A 25,725-nucleotide genomic window follows, 5' to 3' on the forward strand; every position below is an offset into this window, starting at 1 on the left:
TTAAGCCAGTCTATTGAGTTCAGACTTATCCTTTACATCTCTCTGATGGCTCTTCTTTTCATTTTTCTGTTTGTATTTCATGTGAAAAAACACACCTCCTATAATGAAACCTGAAAAACAGAGAGTACTCATCAGTAAAGGGAACATTTTCTGAAAAGGTATTTCAGCAAAGGATCTGATGTCCACACCATAATATCCATATTGCTTTACCTCTTGAGGCAGAAGCAAACAGCTTTGGGGAATGACCATGCAATACTGGGCCAACAGCATATTCAGGGATTTGAGGCACTGGTCAGCAGGATCAGATGCCTCAGGGCTCAGATTTCCCTCAAAGGAGAACTTCTCCTCTAGGATCTGACCAGGTAGCAAAAGTGTATTTTTTAGCTCCCCTCCCTTTAAGCAGTGATTTGCCATGTTTGTCTTGAATTGTAGTCCCCGTTTGTTTTTTTTTTTCCCAATGGAATGGCAATTCCGTCAGAGCAAAGGTAGAACTCCTGATAGCAAAATTTTTGTTTGGGAACTCCTTGGTTTCTGTTAGAAACAGCTGATGGACCCCAGAGATTTGTGCACCTATGGCTGAGAATGACTGAGATTTTCTTCTGGCCTGGATTAGAAGTGCTTATGCCTTTATCATCACATGTCATATCCAATCCAAGGTGTCTAGATGTCTTCATAAACATATATACATATATATGTATATATACACATCAAATATGCATATTATATGTGTATATATATATATGTATGTTTGGTCTTTTAAAATTATTATGAGCTTGTTACACTGTAAATTTATTTCCTCTTTATCAGCACTAGATTATCTATCATTTACAACATCTTTTTTTCTTTACTGAATATATGGGAGTGCTCAGCTACTCTCCTTGCCCCATTCATTGCTCAGAATATCTGTTCTGTAGTTGTTCTCAATTTATATTCATATTTGTGTTATCTGAGTAGTTAATCAAGGAACATGCCTAGTATCTGCCACATGGTATTTATTCTCCCACTCTCTTCTCAGTGGGAGAAATACCTTCCAAGAGACAGTTTGTCTTAGTGAAAGAGTTTCTCCCATCAGAACGGATTGGTTGAGGGGTTGGGGTGTATTTTTCATTTTGTTGCATTTTTTTTCCCAGTGTCTATGCTCTGCGTTTCTTTCAAAGAAAGTAAGACTAAGAGGATCCTTGCTCTTGGAACAAAAGGTGCTCAGGTCTGTGACAGTCCTTAGCTCATGTGGGAATTCATTCTGGTGCCAGACAGATGCCCAAGAGATGGCTGTTTTTATGGTCATATCTTCTCACTTTCGAGGCTAAACTCAATTTTTGTAATCCAGGTTTCATAAAGTCTTTAGATACTTCTCATTGTTTTTTCCCTGCCCATCTCTGATCCTTGTTAAATCCACCTGAGAGGCTATCATCTGATTTTGCCTCTACAGTGAAAAAAAAAAATGCTATTGAAAAAAACCTACATATTTAAAAGAATTCAGGAATTCTTTTAAAAATCCTGTATGAGTTAAATACGCTGGGTTTTTTGGGTTTTTTTAAGTGATAAAGCAGTAGCAACTCTTACTGTGCTCCCTGAAGCTGACCAGCTCTCTTGTAAAGAAAACATCTCTAGTCAGTTATCCAGTGTAATTTTCACTTAAATGCAGCACTATACTGAGGGATCAGACTAAGGCATTGTGCAGAAATAAGTGATGTGACAGCACGAACAGAGATTATAAAGATGCAGTTTGAGGGGTTTCTCTGTCAATTGTATGGTCTAAGTATGGTTTCTTCCATTTTAAGTTCTTTAAATTATTATTTTTTTTTATCTTCAAAAGACAAATACATATGCATCACATACGCATCGGTACTTTCTGCTTTAGGGGTTTATGCATTACAAAAGAAAATCAACAGAGAGCTTTGGTTTTGTCTTTTTAGGTACTGAACTTGGTTTTGGAGGCTCATTTTCTCTTCTTTTAGAATTGAAGTAATGCTCACTTACACAAGTTCTTGGATTTTTTTCCCTTTTATCCTCTAATTTAATCCAACTCTTTTGAATATGAGGTCTGTAATGTATTTAATTCCTTTGATTTTCTCCATGGGTCTTTCACACTCCCTCCCCTCTCTACAGCTGAGTCACAGTTTCCCAGTCTTTCTCTTGTGACCATCATATTCAAAAATCACACAGAATTGAGCACTGAATTATTCTTGCTCTTTGCTTCCTAGGGGACTGGATCCCATCAACAGTCATCCTGACTACTTCTGCACTTACACTGATAAAGAGAATACTGAAGGAGCTAAAGGATGTTATGGCAGGACCATCTATCAAAGGTCGTGGAAGTCTGGGGAGGTTCCTGCTGACTGGAAGCTAGCCAGTGTTATTCCAATCGACAAAAAGGGCATGAGGGGAGACCCAGGGAGCCTCAGACATGTTAGTCTAACATCAGTTCCTGGAAAAATTATGGACAAGATTATACTGGGTACTACTGAAAGGCATTTAAAGAATAATGCAATCATCAGGCTCTGTCAATACGGGTTCACAAAGGAAAAGTCCTGTTTAACTACTTTGATACTTTTCTATGATAAGGTCACTCACCTCATGGATGAAGGGAAGGTGGTGAATGTAGTTTTTCTGGATTTTAGTAAGGCTTTTTTGATACTGTCACTTACAGCATCCTTCTGGACAAGTTATCCAACTGTGGGATGAGTGTGTTCACAGTGCACTGGGTGAAGAATTGTCTGAAGGGCAGAGCTCAAAGGGTTGTAGTGAATGGGGCTACATCTGACCGGTGACCTGCCACCAGTTGTGTTCCTCGGGGCTCAATTCTGGGGGTATTTCTGTTCAATATATTTATCAATTATATGGATGAAGGAGTTGTTGAATGCAGAATTAGCAAGTTTGCTGATGATACCAAACTGGGAGGTGCTGTTGACTTTCTTAAGAGCCTTGCAGAGGGTTCTAAATAGATTTGAACATTGGGCAATGATAAATGGGATTAAATTTAGCAAGTCAAAATGCTGGATTCTGCACCTAGGATGAAGTAACACGGTATAAATTGGGGGAGGAGTGGCCAGAGAGCAGCCCTGCAGAAAGGGATCTGGGGTGTTGGTTGACAGCAGGCTCAATAAGAGTCAGCAGTGTGCTCTGGCAGGCAAGAGGGCAAACTGCATCCTGGGGTGCATCAGACACGGCATAACCAGCCAGTCAAAAGAGGTAACTATCCCTCTGTATTCAAGCACTGGTGTGACCTCACCTTGAGCACTGTGTGCAGCTCTGGGCCCCACAATTTAAGAAAGATGTGAAGGTCCTTGAATTCATCCAGAGGAGGGCAACAAAGCTGGTGAATAGGCTGGAAGCCGTGTCCTACGAGAAGCAGCTGAGGACTTTGGACTTGTTTAGTTTGGAGAAAAGGAGTCTTAGGGGCAACCTCATTGCTCTCTCAAACTTCCTGAGGAGAGGAAGCAGAGAGGGAGGTGCTGATCTCCCTGGTATCCAGGGACAGGACACATGGGAATGGTTCAAGGCTGCACCAGGGGAGGTTTAGACTGGACAGAAGGAAGCATTTCTTTAAGGGTGGTCAAACATTCAAACAGACTTCCTAGAGAGGTGGTTGATGCCCCAAGTCTGTCGGTGTTTAAGAGGCATTTGGACAATGCCCTTAACAACATGCTTTAACTTTTGGTCAGCCCTGAATTTGTCAGGCAGTTGGATAGATGGTCATTATAGGTTCCTTCCATCTGAAATTATTCTATTCTATTCTATTCTATTCTATTCTATTCTATTCTATTCTATTCTATTCTATTCTATTCTATTCTATTCTATTCTATTCTATTCTATTCTATTCTATTCTATTCTATTCTTTAAAATATTTTTTCTTGTTTTAGAAAAAGTTTTAAGCTACTTATTGAAGTTGCATCTGCTCATGCCTATGTGAACACAATACTGTACACTACCGGTTAACAGTATAACTCTACTTTGTTCATGAAAATGCCGGTTTCCCACAGCTCAAAGCAATTCTCCATATGAAAAATGGAAATCTACAAAGCTGAAATAGGTGAATAAAATCATAGTTGTAAGCTATGGGTACAAACATTGTAAGCGTGACATCCCTGGATACTTCATTATTTTATCTATAATCTGGAAGCGCAGGACAAGGCTCCAATGCCTTCTCTGACAGGTAAAAGGCAGTAGGTAATAATGAAATGCTACAACTACAGCGTTTTCTTCTGTCATAGCTGCTTGCTGTGCCATTGCACATTGATGCAGAAGCATAGGCCAAAGAAAGCTACTCCTATGACCAAAAACTTATAACTTTGCAGCAATCATGATATGTAATCATGATACACAACCATGAGATCTTCCCTCTTTTGCTTCTTCTGCAACGTTCATGACATCTCTTCACCCAACAAGTGAATCAGTGTCAGAAATGCAGTAGCACCATCATTTCTCATAGACCTGGCTTCATATAAACCAAGAAAAAGTGACTTACCAATGATGAGCAGGACCCCTAACAGAATCCCAATTGCCTGGCCAGTGCTTGGCCAGGAGTGCTCACGCTGTACTTCGATAAAACACGACTTTTCACTTGAACACTTGCAGATGTTTACTGCAAAAAGAAATGCCATGAGGTTAATGAGAAGTTTAGTAGTCCGGTTTGATTATTCATAAATGTAACTGTTGTCTTGAAATGAATTGTTATGGGCACAGTATACCTTCAAGATTCACTTTTCTTTCCAAAGGTGGTTTTCCATTATCATTAATTATTACTGGAACATTATATACCTTCTCTTCGAAGTTAACATGTTTCGGAGAGAGGTAAGCATGAGTAGCTGTAAGTAGGAAATGGAACATTCATGTCAGCACAAGAAATAAATTTAGTTCAACATTCATACCAACTGAAAATACTCTTTTTAAAGCCTCCTTTGCAGATGATGGCAGTTCCTGTCTTCCCAGGTCTCATTCATTTGCATACATCTAAATGCCTAGTTCTGGCCCACAGCATAATATGGTCAGAGAATTTCCTTCCTATTTTCTACAGCAGGCCAAATCTGATCTTGGGTAGTGCTACATTGACAGTATCACATCTAAACCAAGAGTAACCCCCCATACTCATAGAAGCCATAACCAACTTAAATTGTTCCCAAGATAACTTAGTAGGACAGACCATCCTTCTAGCACACTTACACCATCTCATCTAAGACTCTTTAAAACTTGGGAAAGTAAGACTATAACAGCAGTTGAGATTAGACCAAATGTCTATCGATGTTAGTATCTTGTCTCTAGAATAAGTGGAGATTACAATAAGCAAGCAAGCATATATCTTAATTTCTCTTCATTCTCTCCCAGCCTTCAACCATTTTCAGCTCAGGGACTTCTGGAGCAAGATGTAATTTCTTGCTTTGAACTAGTAGAAACTTTCTACATAAACAACACTGTGACAACAAAATCTACAGTCAACTATCTCCTCCTCCTATCTGCACAGGAAATAACTTCGATAAGCTTCATTTGAGGGTTCCAGCTTTGTGTACTGGACGAGAGGGCAAACAATGAACCTCTGGCCACCCTGACCATAGCATACATGATTTTATAGATCTCTATTGTATTTTTTTTCTCTACTCTCTTCCAAGCTAAAAAGTAGTAAGTTACTTTGCTGCTTTCATAAACTTTCTTATATCAGGCTACTCCATAACTCTAATTATCCTTGTCACCCTGAACCGGTTCCCAGTTCTACTGCATCTTTCTGGAGATGGGAAGACTGGAGTTCAATATTTGAACAAATCATGGATTTATACAGGGGCACAATCATGTTCTCTGATTTCTTCTCTGGTCTTTTCCTAGTAATTTCCAATATTTGATCTGCTTTTCTGAACACTACTGATAATTTGATCTCACGTTTTCATGGAACTGCTTACAGGTCTCACTCCTGACTCATAAGGGACAGCTCAGCACCCATGATTTTAAATGTTAATCACAGAGTCCAGGGTTCATCTGAATGTGCCATTTTATTGCTCAACCAACTCAGCCTTGCAAGGTTGTTCTGGAATTCTTCACACTTGGTTCCTACTCAAATAACACTGTATAATGTATAATAAAACCTTTGCGTCCTCATTGCACACCCATATTTATTGAACTACACAGGGTCTTTGGAAAACCACACATTAACTCCCTTCACTGAAAGAGCTGACCATTTACTCCAGCTCCTGAATTTTTACTTATTACTTATCCTTTCAAGACTTGTCCCTTTCAGATTGTAGCCACCCAGCTTTCTCTAGTGGGACATTTCATCAAAGGTCTTTTAGGAATTCAGACAAAGCTCTGTTGATTAAGCACTTATTGATGAGCTTACTGACCCCCTTCAAAGACCTCCAGCTGGTTTGTGAGCCACAATTTCCCCTTGCACATGAAATGGCAGAAATAGACAATTTACAAACTGCTCTATTTCTTTAGCAGAAGTGATTTTATTCATTAAACACATGATACATTTTATTCTTATATGTTTCTTCTCTCGTAAGTACTAGTGAAATTTTAGCTTATAACATACTAGATGTCATCTCGAAAAAAAATAATTAATGGCTTAGGTGTTCAAATAAATACATGACAAAATGCATGTAATTTCTCAAGAACCTAATTCTTTTCTACATGGAATACTGGATATTCAACAGTAGGATTGAAAAGGAATTCAATATTTCCTTGTATTTCCTAGAGTACTTAGAGAGTCAAATATAATTATAAGAATAGCTTTATTAACTTACCATTGGCTTTTGTGATTTCCCAATTATTTCTTGTATTCACATCATCCGCAAGAGAAAAAGTAAATGTTGAATACCACAACTGTTCATCAGCATCATCAGCTTGAATGAAAGCTCTTTCTCCTCCACTGAGCGGATGACAGAAGAAAGGAGGATAATCCATAGCTAACAGGGGAGGGTTGTCATTCACATCACTTAAGTGTAGTATGAAGGTTGCTTTGGATTTCTGAGCTGCATTATCTGTAGAGTTTAAAAGAAAGCAAAGTTACATGCATATCTTGGTCTTACATGCTGGGCTGTAGCATTTGCACCTATTGTACAGGTACGCCATCAGGCAGGCAGTAGGAGGTGGTATTCTGTCTGCAGGTTGCAGGGGCAAGGTCCCAGGAGGTCCTGAGGGACTTGTGGTAGTTGCCACCACTTTTTAAAAATATCGTGTATTTACCCCCAACTCTTGCTAGCTGCAGAACACTAGCAAGTGAAAGCAGGCAGATAGACCATATATCTAGTAAGCGGTCACATCCATCATATCTGGTAAGTGGTCACATCCAAGGTGACCAGTGCTCATTGGAGCACCCTTTTAAGCATGAAACTCCTTAAGTTTCACATCTCTCTTCTGTATACAGGAAATACAAGTCAATATTCTGCCTTGGGGTCAAGACAAGGGGCCCAAAAGGAGCTTTAAGAGCTCTGTCATTTCTCCAGCCAGTTCCTGCAGGAACAGCCCCACTCCATCTCAGTGCTCGAGGAAGCACTCCCTTTTTCTGACATACAGGAACTGCATCTTTACCCATAGCCCCCAAAACAGTAGCCAGCATTATTGTTTATCTGTGTTTAATAAGGGAAATCTAGATTTATACCTTATTCAATCAATCAGGTATAGTCCAGAGTTTTGAACCCCTACTAAATGTAAATCATGTAATGAAATCTCAGGTGGACTATTTGAAAGATTCTAATGGCTGGAACTAGGAGCCCTGATATATTTCAGACTAACTAGCATATTAGTTTAATTCATAATAAAATGAAATTCTTCACAAGGTTGCAAATTACTCTGCAGGTTTGTTTTCAGGAAGCCTAAACATACCTACAAGACAGACTAAAATCTTTATAGCTATAGAGGAAAAAAGTGGCAGAAAATGTTGATGCTGAAAACAATGCAGAAATTCTAACCTCTATATGCCGTGTGGCTCAAGCAAATATAACAGCATATGATAGCTAACTTCATGAAAGCTATTTTAATCCTCATTATCTACAACATCAAGATTTATTTTAAGAAAGTTAAATTCTTAAGAAATATATACTTCTAAGGAAGTATATATACAGGTTTCTGTAGTTGTCATGGGTTTAGTCATGGGAAGTATGATAGTTCCTCATAAAGCGGTAAAGGCAGGGAATTCCCCTGTGTGTGTATGCAGTTGTTTCATCACTTACTTAGCTCTGATGCAACAACCTCAACTGTGTACATTTCTTCTTGTTCTCGATCCAAAGTTGAAGCAGTGTATATCTGTCCAGTGGCTGAATCAATCCTCAGCCATTTCCTCACGTCACCTTTTAAGGAGTATCTTTGGAAAGAAATAGGGGAAAAAAAAATCACATATACTATTCCAAATCAGGAAAAAATGCTGACAAAGCAAATACTCCTTTATTGATTCTTTGGCAGGTGGCTTGATTACAGTTGTACTCAGAGGGTTCTTGGAACGAGTCCCTATACGACAGCCAACCGGGAGAGACAGAGGAAGGGAGGCCAAAATCTTTGAGAACAAGAGTGAGAGCATAACTGTGGGAACACCACTATTCCTCCAGCCTGTGTACTGCAAATCTGCCTTCCTCCTAACTGGGAAACCTGGAGTATTCATGAGCTTTTTGTCCAAAAATGTGCTCTGTGCCAATCCTCATACCCCAATCTTCCCATCACATCTCCCACACCTCGGTTTTGATGGGTGCATAAGACAAAGGCTGGGGGGCAGAGGGAGCAGTGCAGCCAGGAACCCTTTTTTGGATCAACAAGAGGCTGGGATCCCAAGGCGGACTACAGCAGTTATCTGCTGCCAGTCTGGGGCAACCTGTAATTACCATTGCAGCAGCCTTGGAACAGAGAGTGCTTTAAATATCACCACATAATTGCCATTACATTATTGTTTAAAAAACCCAAGGTCTTTGGGCATTTACTTATACAAATTTAACCACGAATATATGACACAGTTAAAGCACAAGCATTTGCTTGACTAGATGAGACCCGACCTCATTCAATGCTATGGCTCTTTAAGTACCCTTTGCATTAAAAGCAGCATGCTGACATGCTTGTACATATTTTACTTTTTATACTTTTTATTTCATGTCCTTTAACCTATTTTTTAGCAGAAATGTGGTTTATGTATATATTAATTCCTGCCATCTGCCTCTGTCATCATTCCCCAGAGCTTCTGGACTATGTGGCTCGCTTTCAAACCAGTTTGACAGAAGGCCAAACATGCTAAATTCCCCAAAATTAGGGCAAAGTAGAAAGCCAGATGAGAAACCTCTGGGAATAAAAATCCATGGGAGGCCTAACAATAATATTCTTCAATTCAATTAACTACTTGATGTTTTTCTGATTTTTAGTTAAATTTCAAGGACTGTTGGTTCTGGGTTGATCAGTTCAACATCCCAGCTGGGAGTTGTACAGAAAGAGACACAAATAATTTTTCTGAGACTATTGTGTAAGGTACATTTACACCATGCAACACAGTGCTGTGCATAGATCCGTGAGCTGACAGAGACTCAAAGTGGCTTGATCGTAGAACATGACATTGGGCCACCAAATGAGCCAGTTTGGAGTTTTGCATCCCACTCACAAGCATAGGAGCTGTCTTGCACAGAGCTTTGCACCTGCGGTGGAAGCAGACATACTGTCTTTGCAGTTGGAAAAGAAAACAAATTGTCAGTTATAGACTTGAGCTTCACTACAAGTTGTGTATTTTGGTGGAGAAAAAGCCCTGTGTGGTTTTCTGTGTGACATGAAAAGCAACTACTGTTCTACTGGCTCCTAGGGGTATGCCATATGTGTCCCTTTCATTTGTTTAAGGCATTATGTATATGGAAACCCTGTTATTGTCAGACCATCTCTGCATTTTTCCTGGAGACATGTGTTGCCCTTCCCTTTTAGTTTCCTCGTTCAAGGGCCCCACTGGCTGATGCTTGTCACAGCACAGAGAGAAAACCAATTAGAAAAGCGCTGCCCAGCAGTCTGCTGCAGGTGAATCAGCGGCCACCACATCACCACACCTCCACCTTCTACTAGGAGACAAGACTTTTGTAAAAATGTCTCTTCCTGCATGGCAAATATTGGGTGTGTTTTCCTTGTATCTCTTTTAGAGCAATTTTCTAACTTCTAAATTCAATAAATAAACCATGGTCACTCTTTTTTACCGTACAGTATCCCCCTCGGGATCATAGGCCTCCACTGTCATGACCAGGGTATTAACAGGAATGTCTTCAAACACTTCTCCTTTGTAAACCGTCTTGTGGAAAACAGGTGGCTCGTCCACATTTGTTACGAAAACTTTAAACAAGGTAAGGGAGCTTGAGTTGTACTGCACACCTAGCACCAATGGTTCGGGGTTTGTGGCGCTGATCACCAGGTTGTACACTGGAGTTGCTTCAAAATCAAGAGCCTGGATAAATTAGAAGAAAAACATCCTTTAAGCAATGGCCCCACTACCGTGGGGAGTTCCCATGGAAAACCACAAAGTCCCCCTCTTCTCAAGGAGGAGATTGCATCACAGAAACAGGAGAAATAAGGAAGAGCTGTCAGGAACAAAATGACACTGGGAACAGTCAATTTAAATGAAACCATATGTCTGTTTGGAGGCTTCCTCAGTAACTGCAATTCCTAATAACGTTGCCACCTGCCTGACTAAGTTTAATAACTATATCCTGTTTACAGAAATAATATTTATAGCTCTATACGAGAAGGTCTTGGGTGACCTCTGGGTGACAAAAGTCACATGAGAGTTGTTACACCATGTATTTTCTCACAATTGCCTCCTTGGGAAAAAATGACGCTGAGGTTGAGCCTGAAGATGGTCCACCAAATGCTGCATCTGCCTGCCCTTGGCCCAGCTGGTGACAGGTGAACTGGATGCAAACAATATGTCACCCCTTGGAAAATGAGTAATAGGCTTTCTGGACCTGTAGTTCAAGTGCCTTCGAGAAGGCTAATTTCAAAGGGAGATCACTTTTGCTATTGAAATTCATAGATGGAGCGGAAACTTCTTTATATTCCTATCTGCAGCATTCAACATACGGGATGTATCACTCACTGCAGCATACACTGGCCTTAGATTTGTCACAGTTAATGTTTACCTCAGCAGGAACTGCCTCTCCATCCTGACACTGAGACATGTTGGTGTCACTTGTCACCTCCCATTGCAAAATCCACCAACAGCCCAGAGCACCAGCAGGGAGGAGGACCTGTCCCATGGCCCACCACCATGACCACAGACCATGGAAGCATTTAGTTGGCTTTCTCTTTTTCCAGAAACACTGTTGCAAAATCACTAAAATACTACAGGTTTTTTTTTTTCTTTATGATGCATAAAGACCTACTTCATCAGCCAGAGCCTGCTCTACTGGAGAAGGGTCCAGCAACAGAGCCAGCAGAGTGAGCTGCTGGTGGTGGTGGATGTGTAGGGGACAGCAAAGGCAGGATAGGTGTGCCTGAGCACTGCACAGACACAGCCCCTCAGCCCGAGAGCGGGCTTCCTGCAGACTGCGTCATGTTGAGGGTGTCCTCACCCCACCACCAGCCAACCCCCCCTTCTCCTGCAAATCACCAGAGCAGTTACGGTTTATGATAGATATATATATAAAGGAGAAGAATAAACCCATCTGTTCACCTTGTTAGTCTTGACGAACCCTCGGTTTGTTTCAGAATCTGTGACTATGATGAATGTGTTGTTCGGATCTCCTTCCTTCATTTGGTAAATGATGTAGGAGCTCCCTGTGCCAGGTTCGTCTCCATCAGTAGCTTGAATTTCTAATATCACTGTTCCTACTGGCAGACTTTCTGCAACAGTCACATTGTGGTACTGGGGAGAGAGACCATTGAAACATGACACACCAAGCACCATCTGCAGATAAAAACTTGCGGGCTACAACAACCTTGTGACCCACAAGCACAGATGTATTTTAACCCACAGCATCTGTGTGAGGAACAGAAGTAGTGGGTGTACTTCACAGCAGAGATATAACCAGGTTAGAGAGATCTAAAAAGCATTAGTGAAGTGCCCTGCAGCAGTACAGGTGAGCTACCTCACTGCCCAGGGGAATCCAGAGCTGCAAGATGGGCACTAGAGCCTCTGCAGATTGCTATATCCCTATTTTAAGCTAGACATTCATCAAGGGTGATGAGATCTCTGTCAGCAAGTAAGCTGTGAGTATAGCAACAGTCCCAAATCTTTACCTCCTCTGTTGAAACCACTCCATGTTCATGCAATGCTCACAGCAATAGGGACAATACAGCTCTTTTGCACCCAGTGAGCACCCTAGCCACTGACTGTTAAATATTTCATTGCTCCATGCAGCACAGGCCATTGCCACATCAACAGACCAGCTCCATTTACTCTTTGATGTGTGCCCTGACCCAGCAGACTCATCTCAAGATCAGGTCTTGGACCAAGACCCTGAGGTGAGAATGTCAACAGTCTGCAATGTCGGCGTCTAGTCTGCATGTGTCTAAGCTCCCATTATCATCAACCAGGAGCTGGGCAATGCAGTCAGCAAAGCCCAGAACCCAATATAGCTTCCCCAAGAGGACACCTACACTTGATGGGCCACACAGATTTCCTGAGCCCACAGCCCACATTGCCTACAAGCTTAGACACCTTAAATGTAAACATTTCAGCCACTGCAGTGTCTGCAGGGAGGCTTGGGCTGGCAGGCAGAAGTCACAGAAGCTCTACGGGTCTCTGCCAGATGCCAGAACCTCCACCAGAGGAAAGGGCAAGAGCCTGACACCCTTTCTGGAACCAAGGGCCAGCAGGTATGTGATTGGGCATGGATTACTGGACCACTATTTCTGGGTAAAGCAAATAGGGCTTTTGGTTTCCATTTGCCTTCTGGCTTTTCTGAATACCTTAATATTGTGTTTGGAAGGGAACTTGGGAGATGTTAACTTTTTTCCATTTAGCTATTTTAATTAATTTTTAAGCCCCTTTCCCTCCAGAACTTACATTTCTGTAATAAACTGCTTTAATAGAATAGTTTCTTTCCGTACACAAAGTTTTCCACTGAGGAAATTACCTTATATTCCAGAATTAACTATGAGTCAGTCCCACTGTTCACTGTCTAGAATAGAGCTTATATGCAGGCTTTGCAGAATACCTTGCCTTTATTTTCACTAGTGGATTGCTCTGTTACTTGTTCTGTAAATGGTTAGTTTCCCACTGACATTCTATAGACATTGAACATATGCTCAAACATTTGTCAAAAGTTATTGGGACATCAAAAACGGTGTTAAAAATACTCACATCTGATTTTTCAAAGATGGGAATCTGATCATTGATGTCGATGACATGTACTTGCACATCACAGATTGTTTGGAATACTGCATGGAAAGAGAACAAACGTCACAGCAACCTTTCTGTCAAAAATAACTTTCCTCCAAAAGGGTTCACCGTGAGTAAAAGTGAGCACTGCCAAATTGCCCAATCCAAGCAAAATCTTGCTGTTGTAGGAAGCACTTGATCTACAATATCTCTTAGCTACTGTCAACCTCACTCTCTATCCCACTATTCATCTTCCCACTTTCTTCAGAATTGTCCCATCCTGTTTCAGCATGTCAAAAAGTAAGCCCCAGGTTGTTATGCTACCTTGTCCTCTTGGTGGGCCATCATTTTTGTTACAATCAGACTTAAACCTCAGATCTGTGTAAATCTAAATGCTACCTGAGCAGGGGCACCCATAGCACTGGGAGTTTGTGATTTTAAAAGCCTACTCTGTCTGGTCATGTGGTATTCAGCTGGATTTTAGTGTTTTACGGACATGCTTCATGAGATTACATTTAAGGAATATTCTAAACAGAACTGTTCAGATGGAAATCAAATAAGCATCCAAAACAAATCACCAGCTTCTGCCTCTGTAAGGTTTTCATATAATCTGCCTAAGTGATGCTATTTCATTTACAGACATGTCACACTTCTTTCTCTAGATGCTACTTTCTCCATTCAAAAGTTTTGCCTGACTATAAGGACTCCAGCACAAAGCTTTAAGCTTTAGTATGGAATCTGATTTCCCTTCCATTCAATGAGCCACAAAGGACTCCTGGGAAGTTACATAATGGACAAGATTCTTTCTGAAGATTAATTTCAGCTCTTCATCTTTTAAAATACATTATCGGGACTCTCTAAGCAGCTGTGTTTAATTTCTTGGGTTTTTTTCAGTGAGTCCCTTTGAAAGTTTTCGTGGGAAAGCCACAATCATGAGATCTTCATATTTTTTTCTCCTATGGAAGGAAATCTCTTACTGGAGTACTTGTTAACAAGCTTACCAACTTATCCACACTTTACCCTAGAGCTGGTTTCCTTCCATACTTGCATTATGAATCATGAATAACCTCCCTGCAGCTCAAAAACAAGGCAGTACCACATCAGAGCAAGCTAGCTCTCAGTGCTGCTGCCTGTCCAGGTCTTCTCTTATTCCTTGGATACTGAGCACAGGGGATGCCACCGTGAACAAAATTACTCTGATGTATAGCAGCAGGCATTTACATACCTCCATCTGACACCAGCACCTTCAGGGAATAGTTGGATGCAATACGCTTGTTTAATGAACGGCTAGTTAACTGCAAAATCCCAGTGTCTTGCTGAATAAAGAACAGATTACTTGCAGGAACAGGTGGAACCTGACTTTCAATTTTGAACCGCAGACGAGAGTTGAGGGTGTTCTCCTCATCCATGTCTGTAGCAATCAGGGTGCCAATATTACTACCTGTGGCAGAGGAGAGAGCAGAGTCAGTCAGGTAATGCAGCGATCCTATTCCTCCACAGAGGTACACACTGACAACAGTGATACCAATGCAAAGAGTAGAGAGGTAATAAAAATACAACTGCATGGAAAACACTGCAGTGGACACTATCATTTGACTTCTGGGAGATTTTCCTTTAGCTATTTTGGGCTTTGGGTCTTCTACGAGGACTGGGCTACATGTTTTGATCAGAAGAAGTGACTGTAACAGCATACACTTCAGCCTTGAAACCAAATAACTGACGTGAAGACTTAGGGACAGATTTCAGAAATGTGCCATTGAAGTCAAAGCCATTATATTATGAGCAAAAATGTCTCATGCCACTTTTAGAGCAGTATTTCTTGTATCAGTAATAAAAGGGGTCTTTCTACATTTTAAGCAGTTGTCCAAAACTGTGGTTGTGGGAAAAATGTGATTTTATATTTTAAATGGAACAGTATTTTTTTAAGTAGGGGTCTTGGGGCTCTCCTCAGGTTACTGAAATCCTTTCCACATGAATTATTGAAAACAACAGGGCTATTTGCACAGGAAAACATTTCTCTAGGAGAGCTACATTTTACTCTTTATGATCAGAATTTATAGCTTTATTTGCACCCAGCTGTAAACAGTAACGGGATTAGAATGATGTGTATACATTGGTAGAAGCTGCATTCTTACCTGCACCTTCATTTTCTTGTACTTCAATTACAGTGACGGCTTGCTGGCACACAGGGGGATTGTCATTAATGTCTTCCACAATAATATGAATGTGCAAAGGCTTGTCCACCAGTTCTCCTGTGTTATCTTTTGTGACCACGAAGAAAGCATACTGCAATAAGAATATTGAGATTAGTTATGTTGAATGACCACTGTAAAAAAATTTTGCATTTAAATATGTAATTATGTGAGTGTTACAGACAGATTAAATAACCTCTTATATGTTTATTCAGTATTTTCACTTTGTTTAATTCAGAACTCTTCCATCACCCCTTAGTGTCTAAGGTCTGAGTTCTCGACAGAATTTAGAAGTCCTTAATACTTCACTGCTCCATGAAATTGCTCTTGCAAAAATTCAAGAAAACCAGGAATGTCTAATTTTTGTCCCTTTGCAAATTCATCTGCCACATACAGAGTTAGGCTTCCTCCAGCATATCTGATCTCTGGCCTATTCTGTCCAAGAACAAGAGTGGCCAGAGGGCTTTCTGTCTAAAAGACTCCCACATGGGGAACTTCAGGGTAACTTTATGGTTGCAACTGCAAGTTAAATTCCACTTTTGCTGTGGAGAGATGCTTGAGGCCCCTGGGATCTGGAGTAGATCTGAAACATCCATATCTCCTGTCCTCCACAAATGCCATTGTCCACATCTTGCTCATGCACCTACAATCCAGCCGTGGCTGGTCCATGTTGCACATAGTACATATGCTGTGGGCAGTGATTGCTACTGCCAGACCTGCGGAGAAAAGTTGTAGGGTACCAAACTGAAGGCTGTTTACAGTGTAGTAGATGAATGTGCTTTCATATCTACCAAGTCATTTCCAAACTGAAATGGCAAGAAACAAAGCTTTTTTTTTTTCCCTCTGTCCTTTTTAGTGAGGTTTCTTTCTCCCACACCAATAATCAGCTTCCTGCTGTGGTCTCTCCCATCAGTGATGTTTTATGTGTTTACTTACAGTATCTTTTTTTTCCCTGTCCAGTGGTTCGGTCACATAAATAACCCCACTCTGATCAATAGAAAATGGGAGCCTGGACTGCTTTTCTTTTTCAAAAATGTCATAAATTACATCTGGCTCATTTGAGTGCACCTAAAAACACAAAAATAGGTCAGGATATGAAGTCAGAAGGGTAGACTGAAATTTAACAGGGATTGTTTCTGGAGCACAAACAAAAGATTGCATTCTTTTTAGCTTCATAAACCAGAAAATTAACAGTTTGGCAGGCTCTTGAAATGAACTGCAGAAAATCAGACTGATAATCCACCTCTGCTGTCTGAATTGTTGTGGTGAAGCCATTTCACTCCAAGCTTCTCCAGCTGTTCAGATGTGCTAAAACACTTACCTTTTTATGAGAGACTTTTGGGATATGGAGCTAAACGGTGATACATAAGAAAGTATTATATGTATTTGAGTGTCTTGACACTAATTTATTCCATCTCTTTACATTGTCTATTCCTGCCTATTGTTTTGGTTGATCTAATTCAGCGATGTGGAATGACAAAACAAATATTCAGTACCTATCTGCCCATATGTGTGTGTATGCTCTTTGCATGCATCAAAGTCTGTGATGAAGGCTCTTTAGTGAGGTGCTTCAGATTTAAAAAGAAATGCAGCAAACAGACTGCCAGATTAATGGAGTCAGTATTATTGTTCATGTTTGACAATATATAGCAGCAACTGCATTTAATTTTCCCCTAAGTAGAATCCACATGTCATTGGCTGCCACATGATATTTATTTCCACGTGACCCCGGAACAGGATCACCATTGCATGTTAGTTTTTCTTCCACCTGTTTTCACTCTGGACTTCCTCCAGCTTTCACTGAAGCCAGTCGGAATAGCACTGAGTCAGTTACTCTTGCAAACAGGATCTAAGGAATCCTGCCATACTGAAGGGATGACAGCACTGGGGGGGTGAGTGCCAAGGCATTTTTCAAAGTCAAACATTTCTGAGAGGCTGCTGGCCTGTTAGTTAATATTTACTGATATATATATATATTGCTATCAGTCTGCGTCTATTGGCAAAATATTTTGTGTTTGAACTGTGAAAAGAGGAATACTGTGGGAATCCAGGATGCTGAAGGAGGGCGTTTCAGTCCTTCCTAGTACTTTAGATACAGCAGGCGTGCTGCGTTACACAAAACTGCAGATGCCCCTGAGTGCGGGGGGACTGTCCCCACCAGGGCTGCAGTGGAGCTGGTCTCCTGCCAGGCTTTTCTGCAGATGGAAGAAGCCAACCTCAAAATAAGCTTCAACACTTTAGCTCTTGGTTTGCTCAAAGCCTGGAGGGCACGTGGGGTTAAATAAGTCTGGAAGTGCTAAAAGAAACCCATAGAGACAGAAAGAGCGGTACCTCTGCAGAGGCACCCAACCGCCATATATGTCTGGGAGATCCCTTGGGGCGTCTCAAAAGCTTTCTCTTCACGTTTTGTGAAATAGCCTTGTAAAGCACCATTATTTCTTCCAGTCATTACACTGTAACAATATTCTCCAAATGTTTCCTCTATCTATGAGATAATCTCACACAGAGGTGGTGCTAATAGCCTCTCCGAACTGAAGGGCAAAGTCCAGCCACTCTCATGTTTGTATTAGTTATATCTCAATCACTTTCAAACCATTAACTTTCATACTAACAATAAGTTAATGAGACCTGCACTAAAGATCATTTCTAAAGGATACCATATAAAAAACAACCGGGAGGTGCCAAAGTCCTTCTGAAGATCCTGGTGTTGAATGCAGTGGGGACACCTTCACGGTTAGCTGAGAGAAAATGACTCTGTGGCACCAAGGAGAGGTGCAGAGCTTGTGGCCAAGGGCATACCTGGCTGATGTTGACAGGGTAGACCTGGGTTGAGTTTTCTTGGATACGGATGGTGGGGGGAGCTTTCCACAGGCTCTCCTTCACAGTGATGATCACATCGGCACTGCTGGTGAAAGCATTCGCTGTCATTCCTGCCATATCCTTCACGGTGACGACAAGTGTGAAGGTGTCCTGCTTTTGAGGATCTAAGTAATAAGAGCCTAGAGACAGAGCAAAGAGTCAAGTGAAATGAAGCAGAGGCTGTGAAAGTTCATTTCCCCATTGCCTCCTACATGCACTATACTTCTTCATCTGCTCCAGGCTCACTCCTTAGACGGGCCTCTGTGCCAAATCTCAGCAATCTGTTTCCTCTGGTTTCTCTTAACGATATATCACAGCATCATGTGGACATAATCATATGAGACCTCTGTGCTGTGGCCTCATGCTGTGCAGATGCATCACTGAACAGCCCTCACTCCAGTTAGACACTTGCTCAGTCCAGCAGAAGAAACAGGGTTGTTAAATCATTGGAGTTTATTTGGGATCCTGTGGCCAGTTGAGTTTTCTCTGCATTTTTCTTGTTACTGCTTTTGGGTTTCTAGATTTCAAGGAAGAGAATTAACCCAAAGACATGACTCAGCGTATTCACAAGGGCCAGAGGATCTACCTCTCTTCTCAATGTACTTTTAGATCTCAGTCTCCATTTCTGCTAACTTCCCTTGAATTCAGTAGACACAAAGTTCCCCAAAGCCAGGGCCTCAGTGGAGTATGTCCCACTGACTACATTTATTCAGAATTTAACATCAAAGCTGTGTTGCTGTTTGGTTCCGATGTACACCTAGGAACTCATGCTTGCTTTTTGCAAACAAGAGTCTTTTTACGTACCCATCTTACTTGGTGAGATTGCTCCAGTTACATTGTCGATCTGGAAAAGCATTTCTTTGTAAGGGTTGGGAAAATGATGGAGAATGCTGTATGTCAGCTGTGCATGGGGAGTTGTAGGATCATCACGGTCAGTGGCGTGGATGTACATGAAGGGCTTGCCTGTTCAGATTAGAGAATAAACAGTGTTAAGAAGAGACTGAAACCTCAACACATAGTCCGTTTGAGCAGAGCTCTCAAGCCAGGAAAGCACCTTATGGGGACCCGCCATTGTTTCACAGTGCATTTCTCATGGTAAACCATGCCTGTCTGTGGAGGTTACATTGCCTGGGTACCACCCCACAGGCACCTCCTCCACCTGCTTAGTAGGACCACAATAGGTGTGAAGACCAGTTGATGAAGAAAGTGACAGAGCTAAATCAGAGATTTATCTACCACCCAAGAGTGCCTGCACCCAGAATGTAATTCATCGGTATCTCTCTTTAAGATCACTTTGCAGTCCTTATGCAAAACACTTCAATGCAAAGCACCTTGAGAAAAATGCCCTACAGCTGTGACACAGTTATAATGAAAGGAACAATCATAGAGTGAAAAAAAAAAAAAAAAAAAAAAAAAAAAAAAAGGAAATGCTTGGTAACATATGTGAATTTTTGCCTTTTGATCACCAACGCAACTTTTAAAATCTTTTTGACTTGGATGAAGTTGAAGAACATAGTAAAATATCACAGAATGGTTTTCTGACCTCATGGAACTGTATAGGCATATTCTTTAGTGAAAGTTTATCCCTGAGTTCATAGTCACAGTGATAATATCTAGTTGAGCCTTTTGATTAATTTCCAAAATATAGGTCTCGAACTGCTCTTCAATACTTTCCTGATTTCTGGACTGGATCACTGTAATCCATAATCAAGGACTCTCTCCTAAATACTAAGGTCCAGTCCATGTTCTAGGAAGCATCAATCACAGTAAATACATACTCCATAACTACACTGACATTTTATTTCACTGATGTGCAAAGACTTACTTATTCTTAGCATTGTCTTTCTGTATAGTCTTTGGGAACATTTAAACTTTAATCTCCTTCTAGCATAGGCATTTTTTTCAGTGCAATGGAGAGAGCAGCAATATTTGCTTGTTAAATGACACTTGTAAAGCAATAAGTACTATGAAATGTTTCTGATTACACTCATCTCTTTACACCACATATTGGTCATCTCTTTGCTCTTTCATTATATTATACAGGCTCGCATCCTTATTTTGTATAGTCCTGTGGGAAGGAAAACTGATCTTTTTTTCAGCTTGTTGAAGTATAGCACTCACTTTATCTTCCTGTTTATCTAATATGCCTAGCTTCCTATTAACTATGATATTTAATTATTGTGATGATTACCTGGACGGGAGTTCTGCCTCACTACTCCAGTGTACATTATCTGGTCAAATTCTGGTGGGTTGTCATTGATATCCTCCACATATATTGTAACAGTGTATGGACCTTTCACTGTGTTTCCCTTTTCATCCAGACTTTCCACCTCAATTTGGGAAAAGAAGGAAGAGCAAAGAAATATTTTCATGTAGATAGAAGACATAAATGAACATCAAGACATCAAATGCCAAGTCATTCTTACTGTGACTCAAACCTGGTGAAAGCCATCACTGGGTGGCTCCATCAAAGACAAATTTATCACAGCAGCTCACTGACAGTAATTCACCAGAGTATATAATGCCAAGAAAACAAAACAACCTACTCCTGCTACTGATGACACTTTTCAGAGGGCAATTTCTCACTTTCAGTCTCAGCAGACTACTTGTATTCTTGCACAGCTTAGATTTCATGCTTTTCTTTAAATTGAAATAGATACTTTCCTAAAGAATAAGGAGAAAACCCAACATGATATAGCAGACTCAAGTGTGCTATTGTAAATATCAATCAGAAAAATAAGCTGATCTAAGTGTTTTAAAGAAAACAATTCTTGTTCTGATTACATTTTTGTTCCAATTTGGCTTCATGTTTTTTGACCTTCTTTGCCTTTAAAGCACCAAGTATATGTCTGTCAGACTTTATTTTGTTTGCACATAATAGATCAAATCATGATTTTTTATGCCTAACCAAGTATCATTTTTCACCTATGTCATCACTTCTTGTCTGCAAAGGATTCCCATGTTTAGGGTTAGTAACTTCTGGGGCTAGAAAACTGTCCTCTCTAATTTCAATCCAAAGGTGCTTTAGAGCTGAGAACATAACATCTTCTTCTCAGTTGCTAGTGCCTCAGAAAAAGACAATACCATTTTTGACACAGAATAAGAGCACAAGGCTATACTGAGACCAAAAGATCGCCTACTCGCTGTCCCATTCCCAACAGTGTTTATGATGAGATCCCTATGAAAAGAGGAGAATAGCAGGACAAGTATACAATGTTTTTTCCTCTAATAGCTTCCAACATCCGCCAAACAGGTTTCTGCTGCTACCTCACAGAGGTTAGATCTGTGCCTCTGTGTCTAAATGTCATTTACTTACAGCATTTGTTATTAAATAGATTATAATCTTCCTAAATAGATTACAATTGTTTATTTTCCCATTCCAACCATGGAATTCATACTATCAGTCTTCAGGGATAACAAGCAAATCTCATTCATGGGGCCAGATTTCACTTCTGGTCAAGTGTCCTCCTCATATTAGGAGACTGGTGTTGGCAACAGGGTAATTTTTGTTTTCTCAACATAATCTTCCTGTGCTAAGGAGCATTTTCCTGTGCAAAGTCTTTCAGAACTATAAACCCATGTGTCTTTCAGCAAAGCTCAATATTAAAAAGGAAAAAGCTGTCTGTAAAGATAGACAAAAATAAAGAATTTGAAAGTTTAACAGTTTTCCATTAATTTCAAGTTTACCAAAAAAGGGTGAATGTGAATAATCCTCCAGTTCTATTTTTCATTCATTTTTTACCTGCAGCCTGTGCACTGCTTTGGTCTCCCAGTCTAGAGACCCATTGAGAAACAGAATTCCTGTCCTCGGCACAATGTCAATTATTCCATCTTTTTCACCAGTCGCTCTGAAACTCACAGCAGGTGGCTCGGATGTGAACTAGAATGGGGAAAAAATCAGAGGGAAAATCATCCTTTTTCAGTATTTTCACCATAATTAAAATAATTTCATGCTTTTGTGTCTTTTAAAATCTACTGCCAACAGTGTGTTTGGCTGGAGGAATGATATTCCAAGAGTCTGCTCAAACAAAACTGCTCTTTTCTGATCCTCAACAGAGGAGTTTTCACATTGTTTCCTGAATGCTGCAGGAAATCCCAACTGTGATTTCTTTCCAAAGCAAATGTCTGCTTAGGACAGGGCTTTGTCTGAGCACGAGAATGGAAAAAAATGACACACATCCTCCATTTGCCGGGGAGCTGGATCTGTCCTTCTGTGGTTACGGCTTTGGGAAGAAAGCCGCAGAGCTGAAGGAAAATGATGACACAAACATGGAAACCCATTCTCTAGGAATGCTGACTTTATTAAACCCCGTCTGAGGGTATTCTCTTAAAATGTATTTGAGAGAAGGGGTTGTCTTCTGCTTTTTGCATGTAGACTCTTGAATTCCCAGATAGAGGAAGTCAAAGTTAATTTCAGATCCTCTCAGGGGACCAGATGACAGCACAGAATGACCACACGGCCCGTGAGGCCAGGGTGTGCTAACTGTGGGGGTTTTGACCAAAGTGGATACCTGGTAAATGAAGCGCACTGCCCCTCCTTCTGGAATAGAGAAATTCATGTCCTTCAGAGGCCCAGTTACATGCAGGTCCCCCAAATTCTGGCACATAGCCTATGAGAGATAGAGAAAGGGATGAAGGAAAGCAGCTGAGAGATGTCTGCTGTCACCACAAACAAACAGCAGCTCTCCATCATTGAGCCTCTTGCGAGTTATCTTATTGTAGTATAATGGAGGAGATTCTTGCTGGTTTGCCCTGAATATCTCTGAGTTGTTTAGTGCAGATCCATTTTTAAAAGCAGTGTTATTTATTAGTTAATTTAGAAACAAACATTTGGGTCCTGCCCTTTTCTAACCACTACATAAATAAATGAGATTTGATCTACTTTCAAGAGCAAACAGAAGCACCGAAGAGCTGAATGTAGACTGAGAGCAAGAGGAAATTCACAAAAGCATTTCTGGATCACTTCTGTGTCCAGGCAGTACCAGTCACATTCCATCCAGGAGACTCATAGTCCTGTGGCCACAAGCACATCAGGAGCCCCAACGCCACACCTGGGAATGGGGAGGAATTGAGGCTGCACCCCTTGCAATTTCCTCAATAAATCAAAACCTTTTTTGTAAGGGAAAAAGGTGGACCTCCCCAGGTCCCCTACCACACCACACTCAGCACCACAGCCATCTGGGCAAGCCACTTGAGCATTGTGCCTTCACATCAGTTGCATGTGAGTGCAAACCACAGCCAGAGCAAGCATGTCCGGCTGATCTTTAGCTTATACGTTATGGCAAAAATGCCATGTAAATCTGTCTCCGCCTATGTTTTCTTCCTAATGGCTGGCAATGTCTTCACACAATGTTTTTTCTGGCAATTTAAAAAATTATTTTTACATGAGTTTTATAACTGTTAACCCCTCCCTAGTGCCCCAAAACCTCCGCACACACTCCTTCCCTAATAGCTTGGGGCTGTTCTTGCTTTCAAACAAAAAAAAAAAACCAAAGCAAAAATCAGCTTCCAAGAGCAGTCCTTTCACACAAGAGAATTCAGCCTACAGTTAAAATAATCTACCTGTTTCTCTAAAGGCAAGACCAAACTCCCCTGAATGCTTTCTCTTCTCTCCTTGTCACCATGGTCTTGTCAACACTGAGGAGCTGCCTGCCAGAATTAGGGCTCCATCATTTGGTTACACAGGTAAAACTCCCTTTCTTTCAGAATAAAAAATATTTTATTTGGATTTATGGATTTGGAGTGCCATTGCCACCCTGTCTATCATTTTGTGGAGTCAGGCTCCAGGAGTGTATGTTCTCTACTGCATGACTTTTCCCCTGGATTTGGTCCTATTGCTGCTGGGACAGCTATTTGGCCTCTCACAGAAAAGCACAGTCTACATATTACCAAGGGAAAACTCAATTCTTCCTATGACAAAAACATAGCTAAGTTCAGCGCAATTTACCCTAAAGCACTGCTCTGTGTGTGTCACAAGTGGTGTCTGAGTAACGGCAGATTCTGCTTAATAATAGCCTGGGATGCTGCCTTCCTTGCCTACAAGGGTTTGTGACTCTTTTTGTAAACAGGAAAACTAGAAAATTGTGAGAGCTGGGGAAAGAGAGGGAGGGATGCTAGTGAACAGTGGTGACACTGGAAAAATATAAAGAAAAGCCATGTAATAGGTACGCATACCAGGAAAGAATACTTTATAGCTAGCCTTTAATGTTTTTCTTAAATGGTGACTGATGGCTTTTGCCAGGGACAAGATAGCAGGACCCTGGATCTGACCTGCCACAGCTGTTCTTGTGTCACACTGGTGGGCACAACCTGGCTCCTGGAGGTTTTTCCCAGGGTCATTTTGTGGAAGGGATTTGCTTGGTCATGTTCCTTGCCGTGGAGGAACAAAGGCTGATGCTGTAAAACCCAATGGGTTCAAAGTGCAGTCTGGGAAGCGAGTAAGAGATATCTCTTCCTGTCAATTAAAATTACTTTATGTGGATCATAAATATTTCCAAACGTATGTCTGCAGCATGAATCACTGCTCAGGGGCCTGAAAGGGAAACAGGGTTTTCTCCTTGGCCTGTATCCTGCTGGCATTCCCTTTTGAAGACAGCTGTAACGTCTGAGGATTGGCAGTGCCATGGGCAGCAGCTTTTGAAATAGGAGGGGAAAAGGAGGTGCTCACTACTGCACATCAGCCTCACCCCTCAGGGTCTCCGTGTTCTGAAGCATTTTTTAATGGACTTGAATTTGACTCATTTTTAAACCTATTTGGATAATTTCAATTGTAAAATAAAAGCCACCACTATAGCCTTTATAAAAATCAGTAAATCTATTTAATTTAATAGATGAGGTCCATAAATAGCATAATTAATATATATCGGTTCCATAAAATCCTCTGAAAAAGGATTCACATAGACAGGATAACAATGATAAATAATTAATATGCACGGTTTAAACTATGTGCCATTATATGTCTTACAACGCATTTAAGATTTCATCACATGTATGGATTATAATACAAAACACGATGCAGATGTCTTCACTGTTTGGAGATTTGTTACAATATTTTTAAATCTTTCTTAGCACAAAATCCACTTATTTGAAAAAGTAATATCTAAGGAGGAAGTACAAGATGCAAAATAGGTTTTTAGGTCTTTTGGGCTTTTTAAAGTTTTTTTCCTAATGATTGACATGTCTTCTTGACTTTTGGCCATGGGGTCACACACATGGCAGGGCCATAGTCCCACACCCAGAATTACAGCCACTCTGCTGGCACAGGCTGCCGGTCCGACCTGCAGACCAGGACACCCCATGGGTTTGAGGTCAGAGGCTCACTGGCAACCTTTGCCATTTGCTCCCAGATAAACACAGGAAAAATCTGTAACTCACCGAGTGAATGACGAGAAGAAATTGAAGTCCACACAGCTTAAACAT

The 25,725-nt window shown here is 40.9% G+C and overlaps 1 protein-coding gene across 1 annotated transcript; it reads right to left on the reverse strand.

Moving 5' to 3' along the window:
• Positions 1-25,725, reverse strand: CDH17 (cadherin 17). Its single transcript, XM_026841794.1, has 17 exons — positions 25,681-25,725; positions 22,818-22,916; positions 22,049-22,186; positions 20,498-20,636; positions 19,111-19,269; positions 18,247-18,446; positions 16,384-16,515; positions 15,391-15,541; positions 14,481-14,696; positions 13,238-13,314; positions 11,606-11,797; positions 10,137-10,381; positions 8,160-8,290; positions 6,732-6,968; positions 4,692-4,808; positions 4,469-4,585; positions 1-110 (listed from the first exon to the last, which is right to left on the reverse strand). Exons 1-17 carry the CDS (start codon positions 25,723-25,725, stop codon positions 1-3), a joined length of 2,505 nt encoding a protein of 834 aa, XP_026697595.1.

Source organism: Athene cunicularia (assembly GCF_003259725.1).
Source record: "Athene cunicularia isolate RWA chromosome 2 unlocalized genomic scaffold, athCun1 chr2_part1, whole genome shotgun sequence".
NCBI lineage: Eukaryota > Metazoa > Chordata > Aves > Strigiformes > Strigidae > Athene > Athene cunicularia.